Here is a 17,782-nt window from a genome sequence, read left to right as displayed (position 1 = left end):
TCTCTTTCAATGTTCTTTAACTAAAGATTGGCAGTTCTTGGGTTTAAACAGCTGTGCAAATGCAACCAGCAACTTTGAAAGCACTCTGGTCTTTCTCTGAAGCTCAACACATCCATACATTGCTAGGGAAGATCATCCTTTTGTTGCATAGCAGATAATATTTGTTATTGCTCATGTTTATGAAAACCCATATGCTGATGAATAGAACTTCTTCATTTCTCTACCTCCCCTGTTGTGACTTCCATGGTGGCAAAAGTGATGATCCTGCTTCAGTTTAACTGTCCAGTTTTTTTTATTGAAACGTTTTTAACCCTGACATGTTTAGTAGCAATGTTGTTTTATACAAGACTGATATTTATACAATATTCTTAAACTGAAGGCTGCTTATTCTTCTTTCAATGATGTGAGTTTTGATTTGTTGAGGTTTTTTTGTTTTTTTTTTTATCATTACATTTCTGACATGCAAATAGATTAGCATGAAGGGAGATTAACATGTTGCTTTAACATCTTGTAATTCAGTTTTCTGTGTTGATTGGTTCCTATTTAGCTTGAATCTGTTGCCTCGAACTATGTGAAATAGATGTTTCAAGGAAAAAATAGAAAAGTAATTTTCACTTACCTTGTTACTTCCTTCTAGCCTAGAGATGACTCTGGTGTGTCAGTTCAGAAGTGATATCTTCACTCCACTCATAGGAATTAACCTTGAATGTGCTTACAGGCACTCCAGACTCCCTTGGCAGGTGTCTGTTCAGTTGGACAGGTTGTAATGACCATCCTTGCACATCTCCAGTGCTTCGTAAATCCAAAGATGACCAAAAATCTTGAATTTTGGGATTTAAGCTTGCTTCAGTTAATGTCTTTTAATGACCAAGGAATCTTCCTGAAGACTTAAAATTCTGGCATTTCATTTTACCCCTTTTGAATGTGTGTGCAGGATCAGGTATAAAAGTATTTGTGTCTGCTCTCACTGAAGTTTATTCTGAGAAAGATGGAACTCTAGAGTTTTGCCTTTGAATTGTAATTGGATGCATTTCAAGATGAACACTTAGTATTATTTCTTCTATTGCAGATGGCTGGAATCCATTTTCTCATCCATATAAGAAGTTGGAATATGGGAAGTGGGAATTGTTCATTCCACCTGAAGATGGCCAGTCTCCTGTGCCCCATGGATCAAAGCTAAAGGTGTTGGTTCTAGACTTACTCTAACTCTTGTAACCCTTCTTATTCATTTACTGTCTGTTTTATTTTCTTTTAGGTAACTTTATCATCTTCTAATTGTTCTAAGAAGCAGAATCAGTTTATCTGGTTGAGCAAAGTGACCTAAAGGAGTGAAACATTAAGCACCACAGACAGATTTTGGGAGCAGGCATATGTGGCTGAAATGTAATTGTAGGGTATTGAACCAGGGTGTAAGAGGAAAACAGTTTACAAACTGATAATCTGAAAAAGAAGAATTAAGTAATGTATAGGAAAAATCTTTCTGTATTTGATGCAACTATATATTATTAAGATCCTATTAAAATCTCAATACTTTGGTAATTTTTTCAATACTTTTAATCATGGCTTTTCAGGTGACTTTTTTGTTGCTTTAATGGTGCTTGCAGATTTGTGAAACTTGTACTTTCCCTTTAGGAATTCAGTGTTGAGTGGAAGGCTTGAGTAAGTGAAACTGAACACAGTTGTATTTCATGAGCATCTATGAGTTTAAAATGATTTCTTCCAGAAATTAATGGAAATTTTATTTGAGCTGTCAAATGCCACAGCTGTATGCTTAGTGCAAATACGTTTAATGACAGCTAATAGCAGAGTTGATGATTTCTAGGTGAAATTGATTTAAATCAGAGATGTGCTTTATTTGTGCTCAGAGCTTGAGTTTCAGAGATACTGCATGCTAATAGAGGGCAGTAATAAGTGTAAAGGAAAGAAATATACTAAAATTACCTATAGACTAGGAAAATTAAGAAACTGGGAGCATTTGTATAGTTCTGCTACATTTTCAGAGATCCCATCAACAAAACTAAAATATTTAAAAAAAAAAATCCTAATTTTTCTGCTGAAAATCAGCTTAGGGAAACAAGAAATCTGTAAAACAAAGATATGTATAAAAATGCTCTGGAAATGCTTACTCAGTGTTTTTTGCTTATCTCTATGCTTTTTGTTATGGCTTGTGAAATCATCCTGGTAATAAATATGGATAAATTGAAATTTAGGAATAAGCATTCAAGGATGAGAAAACTGATTTTATTTTACAGAACAGGAAAGAAAACTGTTGTCTGCAACTCAGAAATGCAGTGATTCTGCAGCAAGGTGTGAGAGTGCAGAATAGCTATTTAATATTTCCATAGTTTTGAGATGCAAGTAGGTTAGATTTTTTGATTGTTGCTAAATTTACCTTCTGGGTTTTATCTGCAAAACTCTCGACTCATCTAGTGTAGAATATTCTATTATCTTTGTAAAGATAAGAGGTGTGAATGATGATGAGTGTTGATAATTATTAACATAGTAGCAAAAAAAGTATAGATTCTTAAATGCCTTTGAAGCAACATAAGATGATTTTTTTCTCTTAGATAATCACTGGTCATATCTCCTTATTTTGAAGTACAGGTCTTGACAGTATTTTCTTCCTGCTCAGCATTTTCTTTGAAATATAAACTCCATAAAACAAGATTCGCATTATACATAATTTTTTTAGTATGTGGAATTGCTGCTGATTGCACTTGGTATGATGTACTTCCAAGATGAATTGCTGTACTGCTGTAGTTGCTCTGAGTTTTCTGAAAAGCCAAAAGATACCCACTGGCAGAGTAGGATGTGAGTTTTAATTTTTTTATTGTTTTAGGCTTTTTCTACCCTGTCACTTCAATTGTTCTTTCCATCATCAATTTTAGACTAAGTTATGTGGCTGTCACTGACAGTCAAAATACGTTGTGATCTAACAGGCTATTGAAGCAGGACTGCATGTCTGCATGTAAAACAAACTTTCTGTGGAGTATATTCCTTAAAAAAAAGGACCAAATATTTGGAAACTTGATTCATGAGTGTATGTGGTCATAATTGTTAACTCCATCCATATGGAGCTACTCCCAGCTTCATCTGTAGCTTTGCTGATAATGTTTCTTGAAACTGTTTTTGTTCCATGGTGCCTTCAGGACCGAATCCAACACTTGACAAGGTCTACTTGTGATGTAGTCAGATGATGAGACTAAGAGAAAAAACCAAAAAAAGTCTCAGTTCAGGTAGTTTAAAGATGGTTTATCACAAAAGCTTTTGGAGTACTCACATGGCAGGCATGTCCCTTACCCTCATGCTACAGCTGGTCTTATCCTCTCCCATTCTACTGATGAGTGCAGAAAGCTTCTGCTTTTCTGCAAGTTTTCCTTGAGCTTCGTGGTTCAAACACTTGATTGCTCATAAATATCTATGTTTGGTTAGTTAGAGCACAGTTTTGCTGTTCTTTGTTCATGTAGAAGCTGAGACTATTGATTGTTTGCAGATGGAAATTGCTATGCAGATTGCAGAAATAATGTTGAAATACACAGGCACTGGTGTCTGCACTAGACTAAGCAACAGACTTCTTTCTAGTAATGAAAGTATTTCCCATTTTTCTTTGCTAAAGAAGCCTAAGGGAATCACAGCTTTAAAAGTTTCTTTTACCAGTATGATTCTTAAATACTTAAGTTAAAATAGTCAACTTCAGACATTATTGTGGTGATTAATCTCTCTTAGGGGAAGAAATGTCTCCTCCAGAAGGTCCTTATCTTTTAGCTTCTGTCTACTCTGCTTTGATCCGCAGTTCCACGCAGGCAAATGCCAAGTTCTGAAGTGGTAACAAGGTCATTTCTTTTAAATAAGTAATAGCTAAGCCAGAATGGGAAATGGATGGAGTGTAGTCGGTGACACTAATTTAGATCAGGTCACAAAATATTTTCGTGTGAAAATAAATGAGGAGCAGAGGTCAAAATGTTTGCCTGTTTTCAATAGTAGCAGGCTGTCTGCTGTAGCTCTTCAGGCAGTCTTTTCATAAGTAAATATAAACATTGCTGGAAATGAGTAATTAAAAAACCTTCTGTAAATCTTCTGACACTTTTCTATGTCAAGAGATGGATGCTTATGTTAGTTGAGTGACTCCCTGGTGATTTTTGACATCCATCTTCAAAATAAGGTTACCTGCTAGAAAAGTGTATTTTTTTTCTTTCTCCTATGGATCAGTTGGGAGCTTAGAGTGAGTTCAGTGAACAAATATTGTTGCTATTGTGGTAGGCTAGTGCTGGCTTTTAAGCTTTTGACAGATGTCACAAGTGAGCACAGATTTAAACCCAAAGCCAAATGTTATCCTTTTATTAAAGAAGCCTTTTTACCCCTCATTGTTTCTAATGAGGTAATTTGAAAGAAGTTTTCCTTAAACATCAGCATGGTTGTCATTCTACAGTCATAGCAGTTGGGGTGCAAGTTTTTACCTTTTGTGGTGGAAAATGACTGATTTATTTTTTTCCTTCATTTTTGATATTCTTAATTACTTTTCACAGCACACAGCAAGCTTTTTAAAAATTTTCATGGATAAACTTTTATAGCAAGTCTCATCATGTATGATGTTATTAATGCAGGAGTTTAATCAGTGTTACACTTTGTCCTTTTACTGTTTATTTATAAATGATTTTTCCAACTGCTTAAATGTACCTGTAAATTAAGTTTTCACTGTAGTTGGCAAGATCCTAATTTTGAAATAGTGTTAGTGGAGTTTAGAGATAGTATTAGGAAAAATTGAGATCTTCATATCTGCACTGGGGAACTTGCTTAATATTTACAGGCATGCCAAGGAACAACACAGAAAATGGAAAACAATTTGCAAATTGAATCCTTTAAGAAGTTAGAGTTAGAGTTGCCCTGTAACATTTAACTAGGAAAAGAATCTGTGTAGCAGAACCAATAAATTTTCTTTTTTGAGCTGCAGAGGATATATTAAAATAGAAGCGATTGTTCAATATTCTAGTTATGACAATAGATATGTGATTTCTGAAATCACTACCAGAACAATAATTTTTTACATTAATAAACTCCTCTGACACTTTAGCTAACAATGTGCTGGGTATGTACATGAATCTATATATGCAACTAAATATCACTTGAATATTCATGAAATGTAGTTCATTTATTTTTCCTGGAAAGAGCACCTCAGAGTGGTAGAAACTTTCTAAAAAACTCTGTATTCCATTATTTGTTAAGTCTCTACCCTTTTCTTCTTAACGTCTCTGTGTGTGTATATATATATTCTGTGTATTTAAATGGTGATGCTCATAGTTTTTTGAGGGAGCATCTTGTATTCTTGTAATGAGGTGACTAGATTTGATAGCTTGTGCACCTGTTAACACAATATTTTTCTACTGGTACTCTTGCATGTTGAGTGGTTTCAGTGATTGCTGGACAGCTGTAGGTGCCAAGGCCCCAGTATAAGATGGAGGCAAGCATGAACAACATAGTTCTTTAATCAGTTTGTACAAAATGCTTTCGAAGTTCACTGTGATTGGTTTTAATAGTTTTTCTAGTTTTCCAATCCAAATGTATTACCCTTTTTAATATTCAAGTGTACAAAGAAAGATCTACATTGAGTCAGAACATTAACAGCTTATTAATCATGATTTAAAGTACCTAAAAGTACATTTGTATTCATAAAGTACTGGGTAGAGGAAAGCTAGTTGTGAAGAATAATTTTAAAACTTAATCCTTACAGTTTTTACCACTCTATCCTATGCTTCATAGTAGATCTGCATGCTCTGTGTTAGACTTGTAAACCTTGAGAAGGAATCAAATATAGTGACCAGGTAGGTTAATCTGTCAAGGAACCACTGCTAGTAAAATTCATCAAGTGCAATTACTGTCACCAATGAAATAGATGGTGTTGCAGCTGACCCTCCTGCTCAGGAGGTGCAGCTGCATAGTACCAGACTGGTGTGGAGTTCAGGTCTCATGCACTTCAAGCAGTCTGCAGTCAAAAACGTGTTTCTAATGAGAATGTGAAAACCCAGCATGTCTATTAATAATGGCAGGCTGGTGGCTAGGGTTCTGGGGACAGAAGTGTTAAACATGTGGTGGATTTTCAGAGTTGGAAGATGTAAATATAGAAACGCAGAATAACTGGTTGGAAGGGACCTCGGGGATCCTCTGGTTCAATCATTCTTGACAAAAGCATGGCCTGGTCATGATAGCCCAGCACCCTCTCTAGCTGGATCTTAAGTGTCCAGTGTTGGGAAATGAGTCTTGGGTACCCTGAACAAAGGTACTAAAGTTGATTTCAGTGGAAACATTCCTGAAGATTGTTTGCTGTTTCATGTACATGTACACATAGAAACATTTCTAATTATTCTGGTTTTTACCTTAGCTTGGGGGAAGAGGGAATATCCTTGCTCAGTCTGCTAAGTTCTGTATCACTTAAATGTTATGTTTTAAATGGTCAGTAGGATGCAAAAAAAAAGGCATAAAACAAAAAAGTCCAGAAAACAATCACCAGGTTTGCAAATTTGAAAAATGAATGAAACAAGTGTTCTGTAGCATCGTGGTGCATACCCTATGTGCAAGAAGAAACAGACATGTATTCCTGGGATTTTGAAGTTGCTAACCAAGAATTAAATCACATACCATATACATTTCTGGATATAAGTCCTGCTGATGGTAAGCAGAACATTAATTCTGTGGTAGTACCCTTCATGTTTCACCATGTGATTGTGAGCCATGACCCTTCAGCAAGTTCTTGCAGACTTCTTTGGGTTACAGATGAAGTTTGCCAGCAGGAGGAGTTACCTACTGATTGGGAGGTAAATGGTCTCTCGATGTTGTCTGTTTGGATTTAGCAAACAATGTGCAACTCCTCATGGACTCGTAGGAGAGGTTGTAGCACTGATGAACCACTGTAATGCAGTGGGCTTGTTCTTTGGAGCCTTTGTTGCAGACTGAGTTCAGTACTTTAGAATATATTTGTTCAGTTATTTTGGCAGGCTTAGTTCTCCTGTGACTTGAAGATTGCACAATTCTCTGGTAAGAGGTTTTGCTATTTAAAAATACTTTAAGATATTTTACTTTTAGTTTATCCATACAGAAGACTAATTGTTTCAATTACTATTAGGTGTACATGTAAGCAAAATGTGTTTGGTGTTTTTTCTTTTTTCTTGAGGAAAAGAGGGAGACATCTTAAAGAAGAGGTCTTGAAACAGAATTTGAGAGTCCATATTAAGAATATATAAGCATGGCTGTGATTCTCATGGGAATCGTTTTTATTTGGAGGATAGGATCTCTTTCTAGGCAAAGCTCCTGACGTTCTCTGCAGTGTGGCACAGCCACCCAGTTGCAAGGTGCATTCTGCAGCAGTTGTCCTTTGTAGTTGAGGATAAGTAATACTTAATGCTTGGGTGTCCATGTCATCAGCTTCTTTTCTACTTGACATGGCTTGAAACAACTCTAAGTTACACTTCTTGTATGTGTAATGTGCTTTATTATTATGATTGCTTTTTAAACCATGCTCTTGTACCCCAAGCCTCTTAACTAAGAGACTAATAATGGATACAGGAATGCTTCTATATTATGCATACAAATTTTTATAGTCTTTGAGCTTCATCACTGTTCTTATAGTAGCTTGTTTCTGGTTAAGTCATAAGGAGTGAAAATATTTTTCAAATGTGTTTTTTAGAGATTCCAGTTTTCCTTGAGTTTTTCCAGATTTATTGATTTTTCCTGGGGGAAAAGGGTTTTCAAAATTGGGATTCTAGACTGAAAGAAAAGTTTGAGTGCTTTCCTTCAGTACAGATGTGTTTTTCCTTTATGAACTGTCTGTCCCCCTTACCTACCCTGTGTAGGTAACAGCTATAGATCCATGTACTTGGATGATTAAGTGAAGTATTTTCTATACACTTGACTGTTAAAATCAATTGGGAATGTTTCTGTGTGATGTTGCTTTCATTTTTAACAACTCTCCTATGATTTCTTGGGTTTTGACAGTTTGATTTTCCTATGGTATTTTTATCTGCATAGATATTTTATAATACTAGGCTACTGGCTCCATTTTTTGAATTACTTTTTGATTCAAATAGATGATACAGTGCTTTCTGTATTTTTTATTAATACTAGTTTCTCTTAGTTTTCTAAGAGAAGCGCAAAAACAGAAAAAAGAAGAAAAGATTTCCTTTTTAATCTGATCTAGTAAACTAGTTAAGGTGTTCAGAAGTTCTGCAATGCAATTGAAATACTTAAATCACAAATGGAGCTGCATCTCCCTCTTTTGGAAAATCAAAGCATGACTTCATGACTTGGCTTAGAAGATAGGCTTTTGTTTCTTTCATATCTTGATAGTATTTTAATCTTAATTTATTTTCTTTCCCTGAGGAAGAAGGGGAAAGAAGGGGGAATTGTGAACAAATATTTAATATCCATAAGTTTAGATTGTACTAGCTGATGCCATGATATATTTACAGAGCAAATAAATCTCTCTCCAATCATTTCTGAACGGCATAGATTTGTCTGCAGAACTTTGTTAAACATGTAAGCCACCTAAAACGTACTATTGTGTCTGATAACTAAGGAATATTTTTTCAATATTTGATTCAAATGCTTGTCTCTTTAGCAGGTTTCTTTTTCAGAAAACAGTTAGGAAGAAAAAGAGCAAAGCAGACAACTTTGTATCAGCTGATATAGTTTTGATAGTAATCACAAATTGATCAGGAAAATAAAGCTGGAGGAAGGAATATTGTGACTAGTGTTCTATTGCTTTTTTGTTCCAGTATAACCAATTTGCAGTTTAGGAAGGAGACCAGCCTGGAAGAAGCAACATGATGTCCGTTCTTTGCAAAATTTCATTTCAAGGTTTATGATCAATTCACTGTAAGGAAATAACTTCAGTCTACAAGCATCTTGACAGATACACTCGATTTCTTGGTTATTTGGAGCAGTATGAATATAATATATAGTAAAGTTTTTCAGGGGAAGTTGAGTTCTGTAAAGATCTCTCATTTTCCATGATTCTTTCTCCACCTGTTTGGGTGAAGGTTCATTTGGGAAGATACTCCTGAGTTGGGGAAGCTGAAGTGTTGAAGAGCTTCTGATTCCTTTGCTTCCTTGCTGCCTCTCCTGAGCTTTGTTAGAGGGCTGTGCAGGAGCAAGAAGAGTAAGGCACTAGTGCAGCAGCTGTTTGCTTCTTCATTTCTTGCCTTCTATTTCTGAGGCTATTAAAGAGAAAAAATTATCTGGCCTCTAAAATATGTCAGATAAAGTGTGGCAATTACAGAATAATGATCTTTACCATGCTGTTCAATCCCAAGTTTTTATCAGGCTTTTGTACTTATATCTAAAGCTGCTTTAAAGAGAACTTTCAAACAAGAAACTCTAGATTCCAGTCCTGGGCCCTTCAGCAAGTTTCACTGTGTTATCAGAAAGTGTTCTGCTGTGGTCCTATGCATTAAGAACCAAACATACCAAAGTTCTGCCTCTAGATTCCAGTGCTCCTCACAAATCGCTGCTGACCTGTAGAGTTGTTGTTCTGATTTCCTTGTGTTGGTGAGGGGGTGATGTGATTTTTATTTGCTGTTGTAAATGGCCTCAGTTTACACTGTCCAATGGCAAAAGATCATCAGAACCATGTGTTCTGTCCTGAGTGCTAAAGTCAGGATTGATTCTTTTTGTGGATGAATAGGACAGGTAGGGGTGTACAGAGGAAGGTACTTCCAGGGAGTGGATCTCTTCTCCCAGCTAACAGGTGACAGGACAAAGAGGAAATTTCCTCCAGTTGTGCCAGAAGAGTTGTAGATTGGATATTAGGAAAAAATAGTCATGCATTGGAAGAGGGAAATCATGGAGTTGCCATCCTGAGAAGTTTTCAAGAAAACACATGGATATGCCAGTTGGGGACATGGTTTAGTGGTGAGCACGGTGCTGGGCTAGCTGTGGGACACTATGGTGTTTTCCAATCTAAACAACTCTGATTCTATTTCTGGAGCAGCTTGAGGGTGTTGAGAAAAGGATGTACAATTTAAAGAAAAAGAAAATAGCAGTATTGTATTAGCATCTTGAATGCACGACCTGCCTTTGAAACTGATCAGCATTTATGAAATAAAATTTAAGACCACGTCTTCTTACAGCAGCAATGTGTCCAAAGTATATTGAGTCAGATTCTTTTGTATTCTTGCAAATCTGTAGTGTTTTTTTCTTGGTTACCCTATTTATATACAGCAAAAGTAAAAATGTAAATTTTTACTTTGTGCAGTGCACATTTAAAAAAATCTTGGTATTCAAGCAATTGTTTTCCATTTTAATATACTTTTAGAACAACTGAGGGAAGGAAATACCTTGATGTTAAATTTCTAATAAATTTCATGTAGTAGAAAAACCTTGTTATGTTATCACAGCATCTAATATAACTTTCTAGGGAGTCTTTAAGAGCTTATCCTGCCCATGAGTTATACTTTGTGTTGAACTTGCTTTGAAGTCAGATGCATGTTATTGAGATGAGATATGTTTCCACATGTATTCCTGTGGCTTTTATATTGGGATAATTTTGTGTCAGAAATGAATAGATCTGAAGCTAATGGAATACTGTAGATTGTAAAATCTGAAATAATAGCTTATTGCCCTTATATAACAAGTTGCTGACATTTCCATATTTATATTAAAGCTAGTCCACTCTCTCATTTTATTAGCTATTGTTGGTTTGATGGCCAATTTAATTTTATCATTGTATTAAAAGCCACATATACCAAGAATCATTCTAAGTGTTTTCAAGCTATTAAAGTAATGAAATAATAATACAGTGTTTCAGAGCAATTTATTGGATTGCATATATTCATCAGTTATTATCATTTTGTAATTTTCCTTTCCCCCGCTTGTGTATAAATAATAAACCACCACATAACAAATTTCTCAAACAACAGAAATACGTCTAAATTCTTTATATATTTTTTTAAAGAACTAGTCCAGAAGATTTTACTTTTACATCAAAATAAATATCTGAAAAATAAGGAATGACAGTACGGCTTTTTATTTCTAATGTTTGTGCCTGTCTCCTAATTAGTGGAAGCAGAGGCAGACACGTTATGGGAACACATCATAATTAAATGAAATGCTCATGTATGGATTTGAAGTCTGCTTTAGATGCAGGCACTGAAAGCTAAAGGAGTGGTTGCTGAGCAGAGAAGTTGTCTGATCTTGTGCAACTGTCCCTTGAATTATTCTCTCACACTGTTCTGAAGATTTTTTTGTGTTTACTCTGAGAGTTAGGGAACTTAAATGGAGCTGATATGAAGAGAAGATGAAGGTTGGCAAACACAAAGAAAAAAGGGATACTCATAAACATATGAATTTTAAATGTGGTAGTTTGTGGCCTGTTATTGCAGTTTCATCTGTCATGACAATAGCACAGCCACATTAAGCTCCATTTTTACACGTGGATTTGCATTTTATCTGAATTTGTATTTATGACAAAACTTTTAAATTTGTTGTGAACCTTTCATACTTTTTATCATTATAGATTGTCTAAGAAAAAATGTGTGTTGCCTGTTTCTAAAAAGCCAGCCGATTTCCCTGAGTCACAGTAGGTTGAAAATTGCCTGAATGTAAGAACAGAATTTTCCTTTAAGTGCCCCAAGACATCCAGAAGGCGTTGCTGGCTGTACTGTGGGTGATATAAAAGGCTTGTGTTATTTTGGAAAGGCAGAATGATGGGATACCCAAGAGTCTCAAATGCCTGAAAAATCAAGGCCTCTCAATCTCACTTGTCCTGCACTGGCAGCATCATTATATTAAATGAGACCTATTTCAGCTTCTGAATTGCTCCTGTGTGTTATTGTGTTTCCTTTATGATACTGGGCTGACCTCAGAGTGATGGTTTCCCCTTAACTGTAATAAACTGCTTTTGAGAGTTCTAAACATCATCAAACAGACTCATAGCCCCTATATTTAGTTTTATCCTACAACCTACTCCCCATTCCATGAATTTCCTATGCTCTAGTGGATGGACATGGAAAGCATTGTCACTTTGGTACTAATGTTACTGGGAGATGTAGGTCCTGCTTTGTCTTCCAGCAGTGCAGCATTTGGAAAGTTGGAGTGAACTTCTGCACACTAGTTTTTATATACCTTCAAAGCCAGCCTTTGTTGGTTATGTTTTCTCTCACTCCAGACATACATTTGTTTTTCTAGTGGTTTTTATTCAGATCTGAAAGTTCTTCAAAATTAATCACTTAATAGCACTCACACTGTAAAACTCAGGTTTAAGGTCGTGTTTTTAATATGTTGGGTGTACTCATCTGTGAAATCCAAAGCACTTATTACAGTGGTTTGGGATGCTAAACTTCAAGATGCTGAACACTTCAGACAGAAACCTTGAAAATACACCCAACATCTCTATAATGGAAAATGAATACCAAACATAAATTTTTAACCTTTGCATACAAAAGATGTACATACAAAAGCATAGGTTAAGGTCTTCACTTCTGTTGTTTTGCAGTTGTACTTCTATAAATTGTTTGTCTGTATCGTGTCCATTTTTAGAGCTAATTGACTTTTCAGTGTCAGGTTTTGAGGGGCTTCATTCTGTCTTCCTGATACTTATTTCTGAGAGACCATTTATTTACATGTATTTATATCTCACTTGGAAGAAGCCAGAATCATGTGACAATCAAAGGTCTCATCAAGATTTTGAATGGTTACCGCTAGGGGAAGTGGGGAAAAACCCTGAACTATTTAGGTGAGCAATTTGTAAAGTTGATGTAGGCAAATTCATCATGGCTTACTTTGAATTTCCTACATTCTTGTGTTAGAGGTTTCCAGTGGGAAAGCCATCGTGGAGACACTGGAAACAAGGGGGAAAAAACATCTTTTTGGTAGAGTTCTAAACAGGCTTACTGTTTTAAGACACTTCCCTCTCAGCAGACACACAAAAATTCATGATGTCCATGTACTCTACATTTTGATAATGTATCACTTTATCTTGTGTTTCACACAAAGAGGTGGTTAATGCAAATGGTGGCAAGTTTTTTACATCTGTTAATTTTGTCTGTTTCATTCTATCTAAATTTGGGCAGTGTAAATGTAACTCTTTTGAGATACTGGTTTCTTTCTTCTTAAACATTTTTTGCTGTTTTGTAATATGTATTAGTTTGTGTTGGAAACTTGGATTTCCTTCTTTCCTCTGCACTTATCCTCTTCTCGGAGTGTTTTCTGTAATAATAGGATAAGAAATACAGGGATTATTTTTGCCTAGGATTTTCTTTAACTTAAATCTAAATAACTGTGAACCAGGTTACTTGCGATGAAGGGCTAAGCTTTTGTCAATTTGCTTGGTTCACTTGACATGTGTTGAATGCTATAGCAATATGCATTTTAAAAGCTTTATTTAATGGAGGCTGTGGTTTTTATATCAAATAGTGGGATCTGCCTCCTCATATACATTGAGGAGTTATGAGGGATATTCCATGTGGAAATGAAGTACGTAAATCCCAGGCCAGTTTGAAAAAGCCTAATTTAATGTACATCATAGTTTTATATATGTTCTTTACAGAGCAATTTTTTGAGTTGATTAGAAATGTAAAGTCAGCTGTAAAGTCTTGATGAGCTAAGTAGTAGTGAGTTAGGCTGCAACTTTTATGAATTTGTTTTTACTCATTTCAAACTAATTTGGAGGAAAAGTACAGTATCTGTTAAACTGATTTATTGGTATTCTGTCAAAAGCACTGTGTAATGACTATATTCAGTGTTCCTTATGCGTGTGAAATCTGTAACAGCACATTTAGAGTATACACAGCAGCTAATTTTTCTATCTGGCCACTGCAGAGAAGGGACCACAAGTCATAATTTGGGGTGAGTGGAGCAAGAGTTTTCACCTGTCTTTGTTTTATGTGTGCTTTATATTTTTACTCCTTTTATTACAACTTTTACTTACATGTAATTGTTTCAAGAAACAGCAAAGCAAATGTGGGAGTTAAAGCTGTCAGACTGTTTGCAGTAGAGTTATTTTTGTCAGTCTTAGGCTGTATTGCTATTTGTTTTGTGGTGCCATTCAGTTTTTTTCCAGTTCCTTTGCTCATGCTTCAGCTAAGCATGATGATATGAGAGTTCTGTCTCAAGAAACTTCAGTAAACATTATTTGGAGTATTTTTATTTCTAACTTTTTAAATAAACTTTATACAAAATCAGGCGAGAGGAATAAGATGATTGAATATCGAGCTTGATAATTAAGCCTAGGAGAGACTCGGTAAATGGTATTCACATAAAATTAAGAAAAGTATTAAACCAGCATAGGAACTAAGATTAGAAATTGCCAGGGATCACTTGATAGATCCATAAGGACACTGTTGATTGTGCTTCTACAAAGCAGAGAAGGAAAGGATTCAACTTTACCAGCTCTGGTGTTGTAATAATTGTTTTTCTTGACTCTGTTTTCTATGAGCACAGCCCATGATACTCAAAAATTACAGCAACAAAGAAGCAAACTTGAGGTTTCTACTGTAGGGGTGAGGTTAATCCATAACCATGGCTGGATATATTTGAAAAATATTTCTTAAGACCACCTATACTATAAAGAAAGCAACAAATGAATTTTATGATTACCTGTTTAAAATAAGTGCTCCCCCATTTTTTTTTTTTTTAGATTTTTCTGATATTTACATGGTTAAATTACATTACTTCTATTGTTCGAGTCCAACCCAAGACACATTTATCTATGCTCTTAATGGTCTCTTCCAACCTAATGATTCTGTGATGCCCTTTTCTTTTGAGCATGGGAGTTCTTTTATGTTTGCATAATAGGACTGAAAGCAAAGTTTTAATATGAATGAACACAGAAATTTAGATTGTGAGCCTTAAAATAGAGCAGACTCTAAAGTTTAAGAATGTTCAAGTGTGTAAACCCAACCCTTAGAATTGTAAATTTCCACTACTTGTTAATGGCTCTACATTATTACTATCATAATATAAGACAAATAAATGTAAGTATTTCTAAGAAATTTTAGTTTTATCTACTAAAATTCTGTGAAAGTTGCTAGAAACTTGTACAACTTCCTGTAAGTCTCTCAATTCCTGAAAAGTGTAACCCTTAAATTTGGCTTTGTAGGTGTTTTAAATAAAGGCAAAACTAGCACTTGAACAAAATGACTTCTGAATAAATAGTAAATCAAATGCACTGGTGTTGCACAAATGCGGAAAAATAAAGTCAATTTAAGTGACTACAGAACACAAGAAGTTTGTACACTTAGTCAGAAGGATGGGATACAGAGATTGGTTGTGCAGTATAACTATAGAAGTATAAATTGAAAAAGTGAAATAACTGGTTGGTCATTTAAATGGTTTTCTAATATCTATCTTTTTCCTAACTTTTTCATTGTCTAATGGTTTTAATTAAAGACAGCGTGTGATTGGATTGATATATCATAATAAAGAAATTTACTTTTCCCCTTTCCAGTATCATTTTTGGATTAAACCAGTACTACAGCTAATTAACGTTCTGAATGTAGGTTAATTACTTCACATTTCTTAAATGTGCCCACCCTTTGTAAGCCTGTCGAGTATGAATTATGCTAAAAATATTAGAAAAAAGGAATGCCAAGATGAGTAGGTTCTTATATGCAGTAATCATCTTATTTCTGTGATGGGTAAATTGGGACAAAATAATAAAAAAGCAATAGCACCGTCAGAAGTGTGATATTAGAGAGAGGAGATAAGTTTTATTATTTTAAGAGTAATTTGCAAATTGTCAATGCTATCAGCAAGGAGGATCTTTGTAGTGTTGGTGTAATTTGCAGAAATACTCTTTGGGTCAGCCTTACTAACACAGCTAACAAAAATTCGCCATGCAGCTTTACAGTGTTTGCAATAACTCTCTCAGCTTTTTCTGGTGAGCTTTTTGATGTCAATTATTCCATCTTATAAAATCTATTTTGAATTTTTGGTGTTATAATGCTATGTACTGAGGCACAGCTATCATACTTCCTTGCCTTATTCTATCAACTTCCATTAACTGTCTGCATATACCTGATTTCCTCTTTGTTAGTCTAGATGACCTTTAAAAGGTCCCTTTCAACTAAACATGATTCTGTGATCCTGCCTTCTTCCATGACTGGGTTAAGGATACAGATAATGTTTCCAAACAATGAAAGACACTTACCAGAGATGAAAAGACAATTCTTTGATATTTTTTTCATCCAGTCTGCCTGTTAGGAACTGAGAGCAAAGACAAGTCACTTTTTTAACAAAAAAAACAAAGAAAGGAGTGGAAAAAACTCAACTCCTTTCCCATTTGACGCTTCTTATAATTTCGTAGTTTTTCTTAAAAAGAAAAAAAAAAAAAAAAACTCTGTAAAACCAACAACCAAACTCAAAAGTCTCAGTCATCACTTTCTTAAAAAAAGCAGAGTTAAGAATTCTGTGCCTTCACTTGCTTGTACATTTCTAGGTTTTAAATTTGCAAACCATCTGTGTTACTGTTTTAGTGGCAGCCAAGTTACCAAGCAAAACCAGAGTGGTGCTGTTCCTTGTGTGCTGAGGAGGAGGGAGGTGGGATGGGGTGGGAGGATGTGAGACAGGTGAAACTTTTTCTTCGCCTTCAGACAAAAACTGTCCTGTGCTTCTTGTTATCTGTGGTTCCTGGCTATGTGGCATTGCTAAGGACTCACAGAGCATGGAAAAGAAGATGGAATTGAGATATTAAAATTGCCTTACTAGATTGTTTGTTTGCCAAGTTAAACAAATCACAGTTCTCATCCTAATGACATTATACTGCATGTCTATTTAAATTTATAAGAGCATGCAAAGGAAATAGCAATGACAGGGGTAATTAGGGAACCTAACAGAAACTCATTTGGGAAGGCTTCTTCTCCCATTACTTATATAAAGCTTATATATATCCTCACCTTTCAGCTCCTGCTGGTGAACATCACTCCTGTCTGACATGTTTGGTTTACTGTCCCTTTGCAAATCATCTCTGTGAGCAGGGTCGTTCTTCTTTCTCTTGACTTGCATTGTGTGTTTGTGTGTTATTTAAATTAAATTTCTGTGTAGTCTACTATTTCATTCCGTTCTGTGTCTTGCATAGAAGGCATTCTGTGACTTATAAGTGACTGCCTGCTTATGTTGTTTTATTTTATAGGTGGTGATCCGTGCTCAAAACGGCGCCCTCCTCTATCGCATTTCACCCTGGGCAAGATATGTGGTCCGTGATGAAGACAAAGTGAATTATGATTGGGTTCACTGGAATCCACCACAGTCATATATAGTAAGGCTTCAATATTATTTTCAAGAGGTGTATCATGTTATCTTTGCATTCCTGTTTGGAAGAAAATAAAAGGAGATAGCAAACTAGTTAAAACAGATGAGAGATGAAGGGCTCTTATTCATGGCTTTGACAGAAATAAATGACTTTAATGATGGATTTTTTTGAGCTGCTTTATCAGCCTTCTATAGAATATATAAAAATGGTTATTAACGTGGCATTTTCAACTTGGCTTGCCATCTGTTAGGCAAGATTGACAGGTATGACAACATGGCTGTTCCTGGTAGGGAGGAGAGCAGGGAATTATCAGTACTGGATTTAAGGATTGGTTATCTGCAAAAGCAATGTTCAGTACTCAACATTAGGTTAATATTCCATGAAGTCAGAAAAAAACTTCCAAAAGTATGCACTCTCCAGTCAAATCCTGGTTTCTTTGTTTCAGGAAAATCTCACTATTGAATTTAAAGCCCTCTTTCTTCTCACACACTGCTATAAGGGAGGGAACTCTTTGCTTCATATTTGAAAAATAGGATAATATTTGGG

The 17,782-nt window shown here is 35.4% G+C and overlaps 1 protein-coding gene across 1 annotated transcript in view; it reads left to right on the top strand.

Annotated features, from left to right (window-relative positions):
• Positions 1–17,782, top strand: part of GBE1 (1,4-alpha-glucan branching enzyme 1) — a 138,115-nt gene that overhangs the window by 40,041 nt on the left and 80,292 nt on the right. Inside the window, exons 3-4 of the mRNA XM_014872980.2 lie at positions 1,070–1,182; positions 17,117–17,242. Of these exons, the coding sequence (XP_014728466.1) occupies positions 1,070–1,182; positions 17,117–17,242 (239 nt within the window). The remainder of the gene's footprint in view (positions 1–1,069; positions 1,183–17,116; positions 17,243–17,782) is intronic.

Source organism: Sturnus vulgaris, chromosome 2 (assembly GCF_052056855.1).
Source record: "Sturnus vulgaris isolate bStuVul1 chromosome 2, bStuVul1.hap1, whole genome shotgun sequence".
Lineage (NCBI taxonomy): Eukaryota > Metazoa > Chordata > Aves > Passeriformes > Sturnidae > Sturnus > Sturnus vulgaris.
The sequence above is the reverse complement of the archived record's forward strand: the minus strand, read 5'-3'. Positions and strand labels throughout refer to the sequence as shown.